Source organism: Cololabis saira, chromosome 6 (genome assembly GCF_033807715.1).
Source record: "Cololabis saira isolate AMF1-May2022 chromosome 6, fColSai1.1, whole genome shotgun sequence".
Lineage (NCBI taxonomy): Eukaryota > Metazoa > Chordata > Actinopteri > Beloniformes > Belonidae > Cololabis > Cololabis saira.
The window spans coordinates 13,770,070-13,788,212 of record NC_084592.1 but is presented as its reverse complement, the minus strand read 5'-3'; the positions used below and the strand labels follow the sequence as shown (position 1 = coordinate 13,788,212).

The 18,143-nt window shown below is 43.5% G+C and overlaps 2 protein-coding genes across 3 annotated transcripts in view; both read right to left on the bottom strand.

Annotated features, from left to right (window-relative positions):
- lats2 (large tumor suppressor kinase 2) overlaps nucleotides 1–5,427 on the bottom strand; it is a 34,586-nt gene extending 29,159 nt beyond the window's left edge. Inside the window, exon 1 of the mRNA XM_061723323.1 lies at nucleotides 5,221–5,427. The gene's annotated coding sequence lies outside the window, so the exon portion shown is untranslated. The remainder of the gene's footprint in view (nucleotides 1–5,220) is intronic.
- Nucleotides 5,428–7,610: 2,183 nt separating this feature from the next.
- LOC133445837 (uncharacterized) lies at nucleotides 7,611–15,844 on the bottom strand. 2 transcript variants are annotated; one of them, XM_061723321.1, is made up of 2 exons: nucleotides 15,514–15,844; nucleotides 7,611–11,137 (listed from the first exon to the last, which is right to left on the bottom strand). In XM_061723321.1, the coding sequence occupies exons 1-2, from the start codon at nucleotides 15,689–15,691 to the stop codon at nucleotides 9,810–9,812; spliced, it is 1,506 nt and encodes a 501-aa protein (XP_061579305.1). In that variant the 5' UTR covers nucleotides 15,692–15,844; the 3' UTR covers nucleotides 7,611–9,809. The 2 variants fall into 2 exon arrangements, with proteins under 2 accessions (XP_061579305.1, XP_061579306.1); XM_061723322.1 differs by having other exon boundaries at nucleotides 7,611–11,065.
- Between the last annotated feature and the right edge of the window lie 2,299 nt (nucleotides 15,845–18,143).

Below are 18,143 nucleotides of genomic sequence, written 5' to 3'. Positions count from 1 at the left end.
CCAAAAAATAATACTCTGCAGTAAGCTACAGGTTATTCACATAGACTTGTAGCTTCCTGATTAATACTAAATACATTCCTAACTCGGATGTGTACTCTGCTGTTATCCAGAGTTTAGTCAGTATGTCAAATCAAACATGAAAAAATGAAAATTCACCACTTCATGATATAAAAAATGCTCTCCACTGGCAAAAAAATGTATTTCCTTTAATGAGACATTTATTCTGACTTTGAGTTTTACATTTAAAAAAAAAAAAGCTTCACATTTGAGTAAAGACTATCGCATTATTACATTAAAGCAGCACTATGTAACGTTCCACCTTAATATAATATTTCATCATCATCATTGTGATGGTACATCAACTTCCAACAGGTTTAATGAACCTCTGTCATGGTCTGATGGGTCTGTATCGCCTTCACTGGAACTATGTAACTTTGAGGAGCATGGTAGGAACCCTGCCACACTAAAAAACTACACATTTTTACGGCTTTGACTGCTTCACGGCATACGTCACTTCCTCCTCCTTCCCGATTCGTAGTCGAGACGAAAGCTGGGCGGGTCGTGGAGCGCAGAGCTCAGCCGGAGCTGGTATCATGGCGGAAGCAGCGAAAAAAACCGAAGAAAATAAAAGTTTTATCGGAGAAGGCGAAAAAAAGAAAGCGGGAGAGTAACAAGCTAAATGCCGGGACACAAAAAAAAAAAATGCCCGGACAAGAATAAACACTGGCCCGGCGTTCACTCGCTGGCGTGAGATAAAAGACGAGGAGGGATGTCCAACCGATGGGGATTTATGGGGATAAAACAAGAGACAGAATTGTTATGATAAAAATGTAAATGTAGAGTTCTATGTTCAATAAGAATCAAAATTAGAATGTTTTCACATACAGGAGATTCGTCTTGGGTTCTAGTATTTTTCCTGAGAACTGTAAAATTGCGCAGGGCTGATCTGCAAAATATAAGGAATGGGCATTCAGTTATTCACAGGCTATAAAGTATTTTTTTATTTTGTCAGTAAGTATGTTGGACTACTAATTTATGACGGTGTCCCTCTAAAAAACGTGACAGGAAAAGGGTGCAGCAGAACAAAACCAGAGCGTGTACAGACGTGCTCCCTCTTCGTTTTGTCTTAGCCTAGCGGTACTTGTAATCGCTACTTTCCGTTATTCTGTAACCATGGTAACCCGTTGCTGTGTTGTGGCTGCAGCAGCTCAACACGTAACAGACGTAACAGAAGATCGCTAATGGTTTAACTTTTCACCGGTTTACTGCTCTGAGGCAGAACCACGGAGACCAAGTATCTGAGATAACAGAGTAAAAGAGTGAAAGAGTCGTCGGCTCGCTTGGATCGCGGCTGTAAGACGACCAAACATGACCTTCCACAGTAAACCACAAAACAAACACTCACACAGACCGGGGTTGGATCATTCACACGGGTTTTATTCCCGATTCTTCTCCAGCTAAATGCAGTTGCTGGCCAGCTCTCTGCGGTGCGATTAACCCCAATCTTCAGATAAAACTAGTTTGTTGAGGAAAAAATATTAACTCTATTTGTAGCTGCAGAGGAAAAAAATAATCTCACGAGGAAAACAAAAATATTGCTCACGCCTCGGAGCCTCTACGCATAATATAGCGGTCAAAAATGAAAAAAGTAAGAGTAATACAAAACATGTACTGTATGTTGTACTATTATACTAATTTATTGAAACACATGGCGAGTCAAACATTTACCAAAGCAGCTGCCAAACACTCCTAAACAAGATAGCCGGAGACGGTGGTTGTGCAGAACTGCGGCAGTAAATCCCACTCTTTAGTAGGGATTTCAATGGACCCAGACCGTTAATAATCATTATTTTCTCCATATACTGCTCCCTGGCTTCCTTGTTTAAGGTATCCCGGTAAATTCCAGTTCCTTTCCAGCAGTTTAACATCTTTTTTTTGCGTTCCGTCTGTTCACTTGGTGAAACAGAAAAGTAGTTTTGAAAGTCCGTCCCGTCTTCATTTACTATCAAAACAAATGCACGCGACGGGGACAGGATCTTTCCGGCAGTACGCGCTGGTGCTCATGGGAAATGTAGTGTTCTTTCTGGTAAAGCACTACCGCTTTTGTCAAAAGGACTCGCCGAACTCAACAAAAGCTGAAAGTTACATTGTGCTGCTTTAATATACCAGAACATTTTAATGTTCCAATACAATAGAACTACTGTTTATTACAACAGAAAAAGCATAGTTTTAAGTTGAAATAAAAAGTAATTACAAAATGGGTAAGAGTGGCCTCCCATACACTGCGTTGTTTCATGTGATCTCAGAAAAACGTTAACCTAACACCAAAGCTGGCCATCTTTCCCTGGAGTATCGTCGATGACCGTTAGGTGCTGCCTACAAGTTACTAACAAAACAAACAAACAAATAAACAGTTGTTTGTCATTTTCAAAAACACAAAACTATCCCTCTGCCGAAATATGTCCATCGTTAAATATTCACCCGCATGCCTCGTAATGCAAGATAATATGACTGACCTGCTTGGAAAAATATCACTAATTTGATTGTTTCTCTATATTTGAAACCCTGCAGAACAAAAGGTGATCAAACATGACGTCCTACGGTGCAAAGCATCTGCAGTGGAACAATGAGATGCACTTTCAGAGACTGCTGCAGTTGTGAGAGTGCACGTGTCTGTGTGTATATATATATATATATATATATATATATATATATATATATATAAAAAAACACTGTTTTCTTATTGCGTATCATTGTGATTTGTACTGCCTGTGCTGTTACACTTACATTTTTGCACACAAACAGCCTGTTACACCTGAACGGTGCTTTTGCACACTTTTACAACCAGTGCTCCTCACCTCAGAGCCAAAAACATGCATCAAAGTGAAGCCTTGGCCCAAGTGCAGCAACTAGAGCAGACAGTACATGTCGTGCACCATCAAGGTGAGCGGTCTCACCCATCAGTACAGCAGCCTGTGCCCTGGTGTGATCCTCACCCCCCCTGGTCCTCCCTGACAGGACCCAGCTGGTCCTGCTACCTGACAACACCTCTGCACCATCCAGGGCTGCACAGCTCCAACATGTGGCTTCAGTAAAGTAGGAAGGTTCAACACAGACAGCAGACCAAAGTAAAGGGGTTGACCCTCGTGTAATATAGGTGAACATCAGCCTTCATGTAAAGCTTGATCAGAGGTGTCAAGTAACAAAGTACAAATACCTCGTTACCTTACTTAAGTAGAAATTTTGGTTATCTGTACTTCACTGGAGTAATTATTTTTCAGACGACTTTTTACTTTTACTCCTTACATTTTCACGCAATTATCTGTACTTTTTACTCCTTACATTTAAAAAACAGCCTTGTTACTCTATTTCATTTCGGCCTTTAAAAAAAACTATCCAGTTAAATTGCTCCATCCGGATAGAGTGAATTTGGTTGTGGTTGTTTCAGATGTTCTTGTCCAGTTTTGTTCTTACATCCGTCCCCTCAGATTCCTGCAACTAAACTTGGATGTACATTCCAATAAAGGTTAGGATAAATGATAACATGCCTCTGAAGTTTGACTTTTTGATCTTTTGCTCTCTGAAACACATGTTAATGCTCAATAGTACACATACATGGTTCTTTAATATATTTGCATTATACTAAGATGCATTCAATTTCAATGGCTTTTGTCCTTACATTACTTTTACTTTTAAACTTTAAGTAGTTTTGAAACCAGTACTTTTATACTTTTACTTGAGTTGATACTTCAACTTCTACAGGAGTATTTTTAAACTCTAGTATCTATACTTCTACCTGAGTAATGACTGTGAATACTTTTGACACCTCTGATGTAAAGCTTGATCAATAACTATCACGGCAGAACTCCTGATCCCCTCTAATAACATTGGACTTGGACCATAAAAAGGGCAGATCAGAGACAGTGTATGAAACAGGAGTCCCAGGTTTAAACCCCCCTCCAGGAGGATGTGTGGGTGTATGTGTGGGTGTATGTTGGAGGGTGTGTGGGGTGTATGTTGGAGGATGTTAGGGGTGTATGTTGGAGGATGTGTGGGGGTATGTTGGAGGATGTGTGGGGTGTATGTGTGGGTGTATGTTGGAGGATGTGTGGGGTGTATGTGTGGGTGTATGTTGGAGGATGTGTGGGGTGTATGTGTGGGGTGTATGTGTGGGTGTATGTTGGAGGATGTGTGGGGTGTATGTTGGAGGATGTGTGGGGTGTATGTGTAGGTGTATGTTGGAGGATGTGTGGGGTGTATGTTGGAGGATGTGTGGGGTGTATGTGTGGGGTGTATGTTGGAGGATGTGTGGGGTGTATGTTGGAGGATGTGTGGGGTGTATGTGTGGGTGTATGTTGGAGGATGTGTGGGGTGTATGTGTGGGTGTATGTTGGAGGATATGTGGGGTGTATGTGTGGGTGTATGTTGGAGGATGTGTGGGTGTATGTTGGAGGGCGTGTGGGGTGTATGTTGGAGGGTGTGTGGGGTGTATGTTGGAGGGTGTGTGGGTGTATGTTGGAGGATATGTGGGGTGTATGTGTGGGTGTATGTTGGAGGATGTGGGTGTATGTTGGAGGGTGTGTGGGTGTATGTTGGAGGATATGTGGGGTGTATGTGTGGGTGTATGTTGGAGGATGTGGGTGTATGTTGGAGGGTGTGTGGGTGTATGTTGGAGGATATGTGGGGTGTATGTGTGGGTGTATGTTGGAGGATGTGGGTGTATGTTGGAGGGTGTGTGGGTGTATGTTGGAGGATGTGTGGGTGTATGTTGGAGGATGTGTGGGTGTATGTTGGAGGGTGTGTGGGGTGTATGTTGGAGGATGTGTGGGTGTATGTTGGAGGATGTGTGGGTGTATGTTGGAGGATGTGTGGGGTGTATGTTGGAGGATGTGTGGGTGTATGTTGGAGGGTGTGTGGGGTGTATGTTGGAGGATGTGAGGGTGCATGTTCCTGATGGCAGAGCCGTGTGTTCCTGGCCTGCTGAACCCCAGCAGGGCTGGGGGCCGAGCAGCAGCACATTCCTCTGCACCGGGGAAAAAACTACCAAAACCAACTTAAACCAGCCCCAAACCCCAGCTAAAACTAGGAGGGCTGGGGAAAAACTAAACTATTTACTTTTCTGTATTCTTTCACTGTTATACGGAACTTTTTTCCTCAGTAACAAATTAGTCACCCCCAACCCCCCTTACAAAAAAAAGAAAAAAAAGTAACTCAACTTACCATGTGATAGAGGTAGCGAGAATAACTTGACTTTGGAGAGTAAATCCCATCCGACGGCGAGTTTTAAAGTGGGTTTCTCGCCTGGCGAGCGTGTGGGACAGAGCGGAGGAGCTCAGCGAAGACGGAGCGACTGAACAAATGTGATGAAATGAGCCTCCATTTTCTCCCCAGACTCCAGCAGGATCAGAAATGCTGCACAAAGTTGGACACTCGCTGCATTGTTAACATTCCTCAGGTCACGTGACGGACCGACGCACGTCAGCAGCGGGGCGAAGATCGTCTCCTCCCGACACCAGTCACTCGGGCGCGTTTTCATCCGTTTACCTTTTAACTTGTTTTATTCATCTGTTTAAGGTCAGACAAAAACGGCTTTATTGGAAAACACGTAATCAGAAATCACACAACTTACAAACAAAAGTATGATTAATTAGTTGTAATGTAATTTAATAATAACATTATAATATTTTGGAGGTATTAAGGGTGCATTACAATGTATTTTTGCAAGATTTTGAGGAAAAAAAAGTAAATAATCCTTCTTTGTCAGTGTACATCTTGTAAAACAGACTGAAATGAGTCCTCTGCTTTTAACCAGTACTGGAGTTGAGGGGGGATGGCGTCCCCCCTGAAATAAAAACGGTCAAAATCATCCCCCCTTTCCATCCCTGGCTTATGTCATTTCATCAATGAATGTGGTTTTACTGCTATTTCAACATTTAGAGTCATCACCAGAAAAACAACACCAGAAAAATAACTTATTTGACAATTTTCACCTGTTTCAAGTAAATTTTCACTTGAAATAAGTAGAAAAATCTGCCAATGGGACAAGATTTATCTTCTCATTACAAGCAATAAAATCTTGTTCCACATGCAGATTATTCTACTTATTTCAAGTGAAAATCTACTTGAAACAGGAGAAATTGTTGTTTTTTCCAGTGATGAGTCTTGTTTTAAGTGTAATGAGATTTTTTTTTACTAAAATGAGACATTTTAACTAGAAATAGGACAAATATTCTTGTTAAGATTTTGAGTTTTTGCAGTGATCCATTTCACTTACTCTGTGAAGGACAGTCATATTGATACGTTCAGAAAACTGTTTTTATTGTTGTGTTTTGATGTATTTGATGTAAGCCCAGTGGATATTTAAAGCTTACAGAAGGCTGCATTTAACTGCTGCTATGTCATTCCTGCAGTATTTCTGCAGGTGTTTTGGTCACTGCTATTATTTGTAACATATTATATTATTTGTAATCAGCACACATTATCTGTCCCCATATGATAAAATCCACCATCCCCCCTGATTTTTTTTTTACTCGAGTACTGCTTTTAACCCATCAATAGTTACACTAGAAGCAGCAGGCTGCCATTTGTCCAGCACCCAGGGGTGCCCAGGGTTAAGAGCCTTGCTCAGAAGCCTAAAGTGGTTCATGCCCTAATCATGTCTGATTATCCTATACTGCGTCAGGACAACTGGTAGATAATAATATTTGAGAATGACTACCTTTAGAAGGGGTCAGACCTTCAGGATTGACTCTGGAAATACATTAAAACATCACTGACACAGGAAAACACAATTGTTGCATTGCATTTTTAAGTTTAACAACAACAAAAAAAGAGACATAGATCTATTTTTTTTTTTTGGCGTGTGACAGTTTAAGGAATAAAAATTGTGGAGGTTTCACCCTCTGGTCTGTACCTCAGTGCAGGGAAATAAAAAGGAGTGAGACATCTGTGTTTTCCGTCCTCGCTGACCGCACCTACTCAAGGTGGAGCCTCCTCCATAGCACGTTCTCTTTCACAAATTAAAGGTTATCAGTACATTTCTCCTCACTCCGTTCTCGCCCCAAGTCTTCACCGTCCAAAGACAACTAACCTAGGTAAAAACAGTGTTTAGCTGCCATTACAGAGTTCAACGATACGTATCAAACAACAAAAATGTCTGCAAAAATAACTAAAGTACTGAGGAAGCAGCAGAGGAATGTGGCATTTCCCAAACTTTTATTTTTTTTAGTCATCATGGAAGCCTCGTTTGAGGAGACTCAGAACAAACTTTTACAGGTTACACATGCAAATAGCATGTAAGGAGGAGAACACTTGGAAAAAATAGCCATAAACCAGCTCGTCTCTTAACATTTATCAATCTACAAAAAACATCTTTATTTTATTACATTACAGGCAAAACGGCAAATATGAGCTACTTTGAGAAAGAATCAAACCCCCTTGTACAGAGACAAAATGAAAAAAAAATATGCTCCACCTGGAAAACAAGATTTAAGGAAAACATTATTTCAGAGATTTTGTTCTTGATCTATTATTTGGTTCCACTTCTCGTGACATCTTTTGGTTTGACAAGCAGCAAAAATGTAAATATTTCTTAGTCATTCATGAACTATCTCTCATCTAAATATTATAGATATTTTTGCAACGTCATTAACGATAATAAAAGGAAGCTTGTCTAATGAAAAACATCAAAAGCACAATCAAATGTCAGCTTTACTCCAGCTGACTAATGCAATGTCTGAGTTGTTTACAGGTACAACATTAGTAGTGATGACAACCGTAGCTGACTGTAAAAATAAATAAAATAGAATAAAAACAGTCACCTAAATGGGTAGAAAGGCATAGCAGGTAGGATAAGTTTGATGTGCATTGATTTCAGTCTGTGTGGATGTTCCTGAGAAGGTCCAGAGGGAACTTTCTGAACCCTACGCTGCTTCTGATTATTGAGCAACACCTGTGGAAATTCCACCTGAACACAAAGATTAAATGTGAGGAAAATGTTCACGTGATGTGAATGACCTGCTCCCATTCATTTTAGACCCCAAACAAAAGCGAAGGAGCTGTAATCGCTGGGAATTTTCGCAAAAATAAAAATTTTAGATGACTGAGAAAAAATAAGTGCTTAAACGTTGAGCGCTAATCCTTTATGTGCGTTTGGCTTTAGTGTCAAATCAAAGGAAGCCTTAAAGAATATTCTAAGGTGCAAAAATAAAGATCTTTAGAAAATACAGGCTAACTTGTAGCAGCTTTACAAACTAAGGCACCAGCAAAACAAAAAAAAAAAACATTTCAAAAAGCTAATGTAGGTGCTGACACCAAAAGAAGAATTTTCAGTTTAGTGCATTTATCCTATATAGTTTGGGGAAAAAAAATCCAGCTTTCCAGGCCGATACTGGAACTAACTGCGGTATGCACACATGGCGCAACTCAGTTAGAGCTAATTTTAAGAGAATGAAGTGAACATAACTGGAGAAAATTCAACCATTACACAATAAACAGTCTCTGCAGCAGCTCATGTGCTCGGCAGAATAAAGTGTTAATTAACGCTCAACACGCTGTCTGCGAAGAACACAGCTCAGACCGACCGCTCACTTGTAATCTGATTTAGTTTGAGCGCAAGAATTAAACTGAAAATGACAAATAAATTCACCACACAAGTGCAAATATTCCCTGTCCTTTGTGATGCGAGATGAACGTGTACTTGAGGAAAATAAAAGCTCAAATTCAAAATTTCTCCTCACCAGTACAAATAAAATATTCGAGAAAATGTCACTTTAAATCAGAATTTTTAACCATTTTGGCAAAAATTCTGGAAAACGTAATAAAAATAACTAACGTCGACCACAATCTTAAAAATAAGAGGCATTGTAAATGCTGACGACACATTTTGGACACTTTCTGCCCTTTCCACTTCAACTCTGCAGCAATGGCTCTTTATTCTGTGCAAAAAAAGAAAAAAAAACAAGCAACAAGTCATCAATACCAAGCAAAGCCCCGTTGTAGAGGCCAGCCATCTTAGAGGCGTTGAAATCTGCAGGAATACAGCTGCACTCCTACGACGTTCCCGTGCCAAAGTGCAGCAGATAAATGAATACCAGACTGGTCATGAAAGAGGAAAATTGGCCTGTGGGTGGTTTGTTTGTCTGCTGTTTAGAAAAGAAAAAAAAAAGAAAAAGAAAATCTACCTGACTGGCAGGAAAGTGTACATTTAGAGCCATAAACCACGTGGTGTTTCTGTTTCCGAAGGTGAGCAGGCAGCCACAACCCCTCGCAAAGTGGTGCAACACCACGTCTGCTGCTCTTGTTGATATAACCTTCTCCTTTGTGTGCTACTTTGGTTTTACAAGCAGAGAAGCAACAAAGAGCTGCTGTAACCAACATATCCCCCTTTTTGCAGCAGGACAAGAGTGTAATCAGTTAAGTCAGCAGCTGTAGTGTTTGCGGGAGATGGAGGGGGGGAAGAAAGACTGGCAGAGAGCTTGTATCACCCAAACTCACGTTTGCATTCCTCACCATCAACCTAAACATAAATGATAAGACATCTGTCATACAAAGCTAAACTAAATGTCAACACATCTTCCTATTTTCCCAGATGAGCTGGATAACTAAGTGATTTTACACATCAACAAAGTAGATTCTACAATAGAAAGAAGTGCTGCAATCACAAAGAATAAAAAACAACTCGATAATGGGGAGGGATGGAAGTTAAGGGTGGATGGGTATCAATAAAGTTTTAGTAGTAATGGTGTAGTGCTGACACATGCACTATAAGGAGCTGTGACATCTTTAGGAGCCCTAGTTTTCCAAACTAATTATTCCAGAGGAGCAGCAGAGATGCAGAGGTTGTTTAAGGCACAGGCAACTTGCACAATCTTATCAAAAGTGGAGAGGTTGGAAGTGCGCTCGCAGGCGGCGGTGAAGGGGCTCTCGACGGGGCCGGTGAGCATGGCATACCTCCGCTTCACCATGGCAATCACCCGCTCCACGTGCCTCTGCACGCTGGCCGTCTCCGACGCCACATCAGCCGGCAGTGAGCCCTCCGATCTCCCCACCGCCTCTCCTTGGCAGGCGCCAACAGTTTTAAAAAGGGCTCCACGGGCCGCCACGGACTCGCCGATGTTCAGATCCCGGGCGGCTAGTACGACGTCGCCCGGGAGAAGCTTGCAGAGAAACCCGCAGCCCTCGGCAAGGCTCCTGTCGCTGACGTTGCCCAGCGCCCCCCTGGAGACGAACGTGACCACGCCCTGCGGAGCCACGCCGATCAGGTACTTTAACACGTTCTGCTGCTGCTGCTGCTGCTGCTGGTTGCCCTGGGCAACGGGCTCCTCAAAAGGCACGGTGAAGCAGTCCACGATGACGGCGCAGTCCGGGTAGGAGGCGTGCAGGGCCGCCGGCAGGTTCTTCCGGAGCTCGGCTCGGGACGGCCAGAAGACGGCCGTCGGCACCAGAGTGGAGGACATGATGTTGACCATGCGATGCACCGTCCGCGCCACCGTTCCCACTTTCACTCCGAACCGGTAGGCCAGGTCCTGGTTGCGCAGGTCCAGGCGGAGGCGCATCAGCGTCAGAAGAAGCTGCTGGAACTTGGAGAGCTTGACGTTCTTCATCCTGTCCATGTGCGGTGCCAGCAGCCACATGACCGTCTCCAGGACGAAGAAGTTGGGTAAACCAGTGTAAAACCTGACCTTCTCCGCATCGTTCCTAAGCGAGTTCTCACAGAGGGACATCTTCTCCACAGACTCCCTGAGGGCCTGGTTCTCCTTTTTCAAGGCTTTCAGGATGTCGTCAAAGTTGACAGACACGTCAGGCGTCTCGGCAAACCTCCCTCTCTTGCTGTCACGCACGGATTCTTCATCATCATAGTCGTCGTCTTCGTCAGTGCTGAGGGACGATGACGCAGATTCCTCAACGACGGCGGCGCGGCGTTCCCCCTCCTCGGGTTGCGGTTCCCGCCCGAGCTGGTCCCCCGTGGCCGGGCCCTGACCCTTGAGGAACAGCAGGGCGTTGGCCGCCTCCACGCGCGCCTCCTGCTTATCCAGGACCTCTAAACCACACGGCTCCTTCATCTCTGGGGACAAAGGAACGGTTGTAAACACAGAAGGAACATAATCTGGAGAATGTGGATTCTTCACCTGTTTTCCTGAAAGAAATCAGAAGAATACAAACACAAAAGACTTAAATGTAATCAAAATATTAGACGATTGAGTTTGAGGGCTAAGTGGAGCAGGTGACCAGCCCCATTTCCCCCTCAAAGCCCAATTAGCTGATATACAGTACAGACCAAAAGTTTGGACACACCTCACTCATTCAAACAAATGAAGACATGTGTCCAAACCTTTGGTCTGTACAGTATAATCGTACACACAAAAAGAGAAACAGAGTCCTTTTCTAAACTTGTTGATACCAAATTAAGTGATTTATGAAACAAATAAAGTTGATGATGAGTGACTAATAACATGACTAATTGCTAAACAGTCACTGTTTTTTCTGCATGGTTAAAATAATAGTAGTCGGCTTTATTATGAAATTTTGCAAAGCTATGAAAATTATGAAATCTTGCTGTTTTTTGAAATTTTAATAAATAAAAACAAAAAAAAAAATCAAACATTACAATAGTTTTTCTATTTCCTTCATCATCTTCATCTTCTCCCGCTTATCCGTTACCGGGTCGCGGGGGCAGCAGCCTCAGCAGGGATGCCCAGACTTCCCTCACCCCAGACACCTCCTCCAGCTCTTCCGGGGGGAGTCCGAGGCGTTCCCAGGCCAGCCGAGAGACATAGTCTCTCCAGCGTGTCCTGGGTCTTCCTCGGGGTCTCCTCCCGGTGGGACATGCCTGGAACACCTCCCTAGGGAGGCGTCCAGGAGGCATCCGGTACAGATGCCCAAGCCACCTCAGCTGACTCCTCTCAATGTGGAGGAGTAGCGGCTCGACTCCGAGCTCCTCCCGGGTGACCGAACTCCTCACCCTATCTCTAAGGGAGCGTCCAGCCACCCTGCGGAGGAAACTCATCTCGGCCGCTTGTATCCGCGATCTTGTCCTTTCGGTCACTACCCAAAGTTCATGACCATAGGTGAGGGTAGGGGCGTAGATTGACCGGTAAATCGAGAGCTTCGCCTTTCGACTCAGCTCCCTCTTTACCACGACGGTCCAGTACATCGACCGCATTACTGCGGACGCTGCACCGATCCGCCTGTCAATCTCACGCTCCATTGTTCCCTCACTCGTGAACAAGATCCCGAGATACTTGAACTCCTCCACCTGAGGCAGGACTTCTCCACCCACCCGGAGAAGGCATGCCACCCTTTTCCGGTCGAGAACCATGGCCTCGGTCTTGGAGGTGCTGATTCTCATCCCTGCCGCGTCGCACTCGGCCGCAAACCGCCCCAGCACATGCTGAAGGTCCCGGTCTGATGAAGCCAACAGGACAACATCATCTGCAAAAAGCAGAGATGAAATCCTGAGGTTCCCAAACCGGATCCCCTCCGGCCCCTGGCTGCGCCTAGAAATCCTGTCCATAAAAATTATGAACAGGACCGGTGACAAAGGGCAGCCCTGCCGGAGTCCAACATGCACCGGGAACAAGTCTGACTTACTGCCGGCAATGCGAACCAGACTCCTGCTTCGATCATACAGAGACCGGACAGCCCTTAGTAGAGGGCCCCGGACTCCATACTCACTCAGCACCCCCCACAGAATGGCACGAGGGACACGGTCAAATGCCTTCTCCAGATCCACAAAGCACATGTAGACTGGTTGGGCAAATTCCCATGAACCCTCGAGCACCCTGCGGAGGGTATAGAGCTGGTCCAGTGTTCCACGACCGGGACGAAAACCGCATTGTTCCTCCTGAATCCGAGGTTCGACTATCGGCCGTAATCTCCTCTCCAGTACCCTGGCGTAGACTTTCCCCGGGAGGCTGAGAAGTGTGATCCCCCTGTAGTTGGAACACACTCTCCGGTCCCCCTTTTTAAACAGAGGAACCACCACCCCGGTTTGCCACCCCAGCGGTACTGTCCCCTTCCTCCATGCAATGTCGCACAGGCGTGTCAGCCAAGACAGCCCTACGACATCCAGAGACTTGAGGTACTCAGGGCGAATCTCATCCACCCCCGGTGCCCGGCCACCGAGGAGCTTACGAACCACCTCGGTGACCTCGGCTTGGGTGATGGATGAGCACGCCTCCGAGCCCCAACCCTCTGCTTCCTCAGTGGAAGGCATGTCAGTCGGGTTAAGGAGATCCTCAAAGTATTCCTTCCACCGTCCGACAATGTCCCCAGTCGAGGTCAACAGCTCCCCACCAGCACCATAAATGGTGCCGGCAGAGTACTGCTTCCCCCTTCTGAGGCGCCGAACGGTCCTCCAGAATTTCCTCGAGGCCGACCGAAAGTCCTCCTCCATGGCCTCCCCGAACTCCTCCCAGACCCGAGTTTTTGCCTCCAAGACTGCCCGAGCCGCGGCCCGCTTGGCCTGCCGGTACCCATCTACTGCGTCAGGAGTCCCACCGGCCAACATAGCCCGGTAGGACTCCTTCTTCAGTCTGACGGCATCCTGTACTTCCGGTGTCCACCACCGGGTTCTAGGATTGCCGCCACGACAGGCACCGGAGACCTTGCGTCCGCAGCTTCGAGCCGCCGCGTTGACAATGGAGGCAGAGAACATGGTCCACTCGGACTCGATGTCCCCCGCCTCCCCCGGGATCCGAGAGAAGCTCTCCCGGAGGTGGGAGTTGAAGATGTCCCTGACAGAGGGCTCAGCCAGACGTTCCCAACAGACCCTCACAATCCGTTTGGGTCTGCCCGGTCTGTCCAACCTCCTCCTCCGCCAGCGCATCCAACTCACCACCAGGTGGTGATCAGTTGACAGCTCAGCCCCTCTCTTCACCCGAGTGTCCAAGACATGCGGCCGAAGGTCAGATGAAACGACAACAAAGTCGATCATTGACCTCCGGCCTAGGGTGTCCTGGTGCCACGTGCACTGATGGACACCCTTATGCCTGAACATGGTGTTCGTGATGGACAAACTGTGACTAGCACAGAAGTCCAACAACAAAACACCACTATTTCCAACATAAAAATATTGACCCTAGTGATGTTTTATATATTTTTTGTTTTTCACTGATTCATAATATTGTTGACCTCTGTTTTGGGAGAGAGAACTTTATTTATTTATTTATTTACAGCACTTTATTTTTTGCTGTTTGGGGATTCTGACTGTGAATGTAGCTGCTGTCCCTGGAGGATGCTGCCGAATGAATTTTGTTGTATACTGTACAATGATAATTAAGCTTCTTATCTTATCTTAGAATAAAGAACAGAGAGAGAAGCACAAAAGACAATATCAACCAAACCAAATTAAGTGATTTATGAAATAGCCCCCCCTACAAATTTGCTGGCCACCCCACTGGCCTCAATAAAAAAAAAACATAGATAAAAAAAACATTGATTCTATCGTCAGTTATGCATTTCATCCCAAACCATTTGGGCATAATGCATATCAGTAGGCGTTTAAGTATTTCTGAACTTAATTTAAAAAAAAAAAACATATAATATATATATATATTATATATATAAAAATATATATATAAGCTCTATTTTTAAAAAAATATATAAAAAAAAATATGCAAGCCGCAGATATTTATGTTGTTAGATTAGATATTTAATACATGTACAGAACCATTTTGAACTGTAAATGATGTACATGTTTGTACCTAAATAGATCTTTCCTAACAGTGTCTTTTAACACGGCAGCAACTTTGCTGATTAAAACGGGACAGAACCAAGAGAAAATAACCGGTATTTATTTATCTATTTATCTGTTTGAAATCTGCTTCTACCTACTTCTTTCTGCTAAAGAAGAAGTAGCGTATTCTTCTTTGCATTTATGTTGTCTTAGTTTTGATTCTAATTCCGGTTAGAGCGCCACGAGCGGTGGAAGAAAAGTCCACAGAATAATTCACAACCTATGAAAAAAGTAGCGGCTTATAGTCCAGAAAATACGGTATATGCATTAATAAAATAAATATATGATATATTAAAAAATATTTTATATATATATATATATATATATATATATATATATATATATATATATATATATATATATATATATATGCCTTATGTTTTTACCAATTATTAATATATATGCAGACAAGTTAGGGAAAAAAAAAGTATTTCTGAGCCTGTAGGCTATAAGTCCTGTTAATGGATTTTAGTTTTGGTTCCACCCCAAGAATTGAAGTGGCCCCTCTGGCCCCCCTATGACAGTTCTGGAGGCCCCTGAGCATGAGACATCACTGGTCACCAGAGTTCACTCCCCCAGGGAGAGACTCTGTCCACTGTCCCATCATGGAAACCAGATCCTGGCTCAACATGAGAGCAACTCCGTCCAGATACACATTTACAGCCCTCTCCCTGGCGCTGCAGCCTCACTAAAGTGCACCCAGGGAACCCCCCGAGTCATCCTCCCTACACTAGTCCCGGGCAGGCCGTGCTGGCCCGTGCCGGGGCTGGTCCTACCGGAGATGAAGTGCGTGCTGCACAGCCGGCTGCCGTCGCTGGGCGCCCAGCCCCGCCGGTTCACGGCGGACACCCAGCGCTGCTTCCGCTGCGGGTCCCGCGGGAAGCGGTAGAAGGACACGGAGCTGCCCGCGGTGCGCCGGTTCCTGCAGCCCGACACCACGCACGTGTGGACCATAGTCCGCCGACGCGGCCCGCGGAGGTTTTGACTCCCAAAATGGTGTCGGAGTGGAGGATGGATGGATCCAAGGAGGAAAACAGAAAAACAACACAAGTAGTGGGCCGGCACACTGGCCGCTGATTGGCTGGTCTGGGAGTGACGTCACTGGAACATGAGGCCATGCAGCCCCGCCACAACCAAACAGTTAATACTGATAATCACTAAATACATCTGCGAGATCAATTAATACGAGCATCTAAACCCCACAGAAGAAAATAAATGCTTTGTTGTGAAGTAACGGCCCATTACCTTGATATATGTTGATATATTTAGTCTGCTACTCTCCAGGGGGGTGATACTTCCTACAGTGTCTGCGCTCATTCATAATCGATAACTCTTCTGCTTTTAGAGAAGCGTGACAGACCATGCTGAGTGGGCTCGTTATCTGCACAGTAGACACCCCCATGTGACATATCTGAAATAATATTATATATACACACACACAGAACTGTCTCCGAAAATTAGAATATTGTGATAAAGTTCTTTATTTTCTGTAATGCAATTATAAAAACAAAAATGTCATACATTCTGGATTCATTACAAATCAACTGAAATATTGCAAGCCTTTTATTATTTTAATATTGCTGATTATGGTTTACAGTTTAAGATTAAGATTCCCAGAATATTCAGATTTTTTGAGATAGGATATTGGAGTTTTCTTAAGCTGTAAGCCATGATCAGCAATATTAAAATAATAAAAGGCTTGCAATATTTCAGTTGATTTGTAATGAATCCAGAATGTATGACATTTTTATTTATTTTTTTAATTGCAGTACAGAAAATCACAATATTCAAATTTTCTGAGACAGTCCTGTATGTATGTATGTATGTATGTATGTATGTATATATATATATATATATATATATATATATATATATATTGTATGAAATAATACACGGAAAGCCATTTCTCTTCTGTTTTTTTAAGTGTTTAGCACATCTTGAAATTAAACAACCCCAATCTTGTTTTCAAGTTTTATGATTAATATTTTATTTCTATATCTATGAATACATCGGCTTATTTATTATTTGATTATGGGCGTGCTGCAGAGGTCTCAGAAGTGCATGCAGCTATCATACATCAGGCATTAAATAATTTGAGGCCTGAATCCTGTTTTTGCTGGATGGTTAAAATAACAATACACAGCTAATATGAAATGTTGCAAAAGCTATGAAAATTATGAAATCTTGCATTTTTTTGTAATTTTTAGAAATAAAAAGAAAGGGAGCACAAACATAATAATGACTTTTCTATTTCCAAGATAAACCTTAGTTGCACTTGTGGTGTTCTATATTCTTTTGTGATTTTCAGTGATTGAAGACTTCTGTTTTAGGAAAGAGAGAATGAACAGAGAGGCACAAAAGACGATATATATATTGGTATTAATCATCCATTAGCGGGAGAACTAAGAGTTTTATGCAAGACGAGAAATACATTGCTAGCTAGTGCACTGCAGAGATAACTATATAAGCAGGTGTAGACAGCAGACACCGAGGTGATCAGAGGGACTGCAGGTCAGCATGCAACTCATGAACAGACGAGAAAAAGGGGGCAGACCAGCACAACAACCTACAAGAACATTGGAGCGCAGTTATGGTGATGAGATACTTCTGATTAATAACTGAGGATTGAGCTAAAGAGAAGAAAGAGAAGAAAAGGAGAGCAAAAACTTGAGTTACACTAACTAGAGGGTTACTAACACTAACTAGAGGGTTACTAACACTAACTAGAGGTTTACTAACACTAACTAGAGGTTTACTAACACTAACTAGAGGTTTACTAAACAGAAAGGTTTTAAAGGTGGAGGTGGTGTCAGCCCTCTTAACCCAGACTGGAAGTTGGTTCCATAGTAATGGTGGCTGATAGCAGAACGCCCGCCCTCCAAATCTACATTTGGATCCTCTAGGAACTACTAGTAAACCTGCACTCCGAGACCGGAGAGCTCTGTCAGGAACATAAGGCACTATCAGGTCGTGCAAATATTGCAGAGTAATAACATTTTGAATTGGATCCAAACTTTTAAGGGGAGATGTGGTCTCTGTTGCTGATTCCTGTCTGCACTCCCGCTGCTGCATTTAGGATCAGCTGGAGGATATTCAGAGAATTACTTGGACATCCTGCTAATAACATATCACAGTAATCTAGTCTAGAAGTTAGAAACAGATGAAGTAGTTTTACTGCATGATGCTCCTAATCTTTGATACTACAGAGATGGAAAAACACTCTCTTACAAACCTGAATAATATACACACACATAATATTAGTTACAACATTACCACAAACGGATAGTAATCTACAGTTGAAATTAAGTCATTTTATTTCATATAAACTAAACAAATTTAGCAGCACTTTTAATTTCTGAAAAGCTAAATTCAGAGTTGAAAAGGAGTAAAACTGTTACAAACGTAT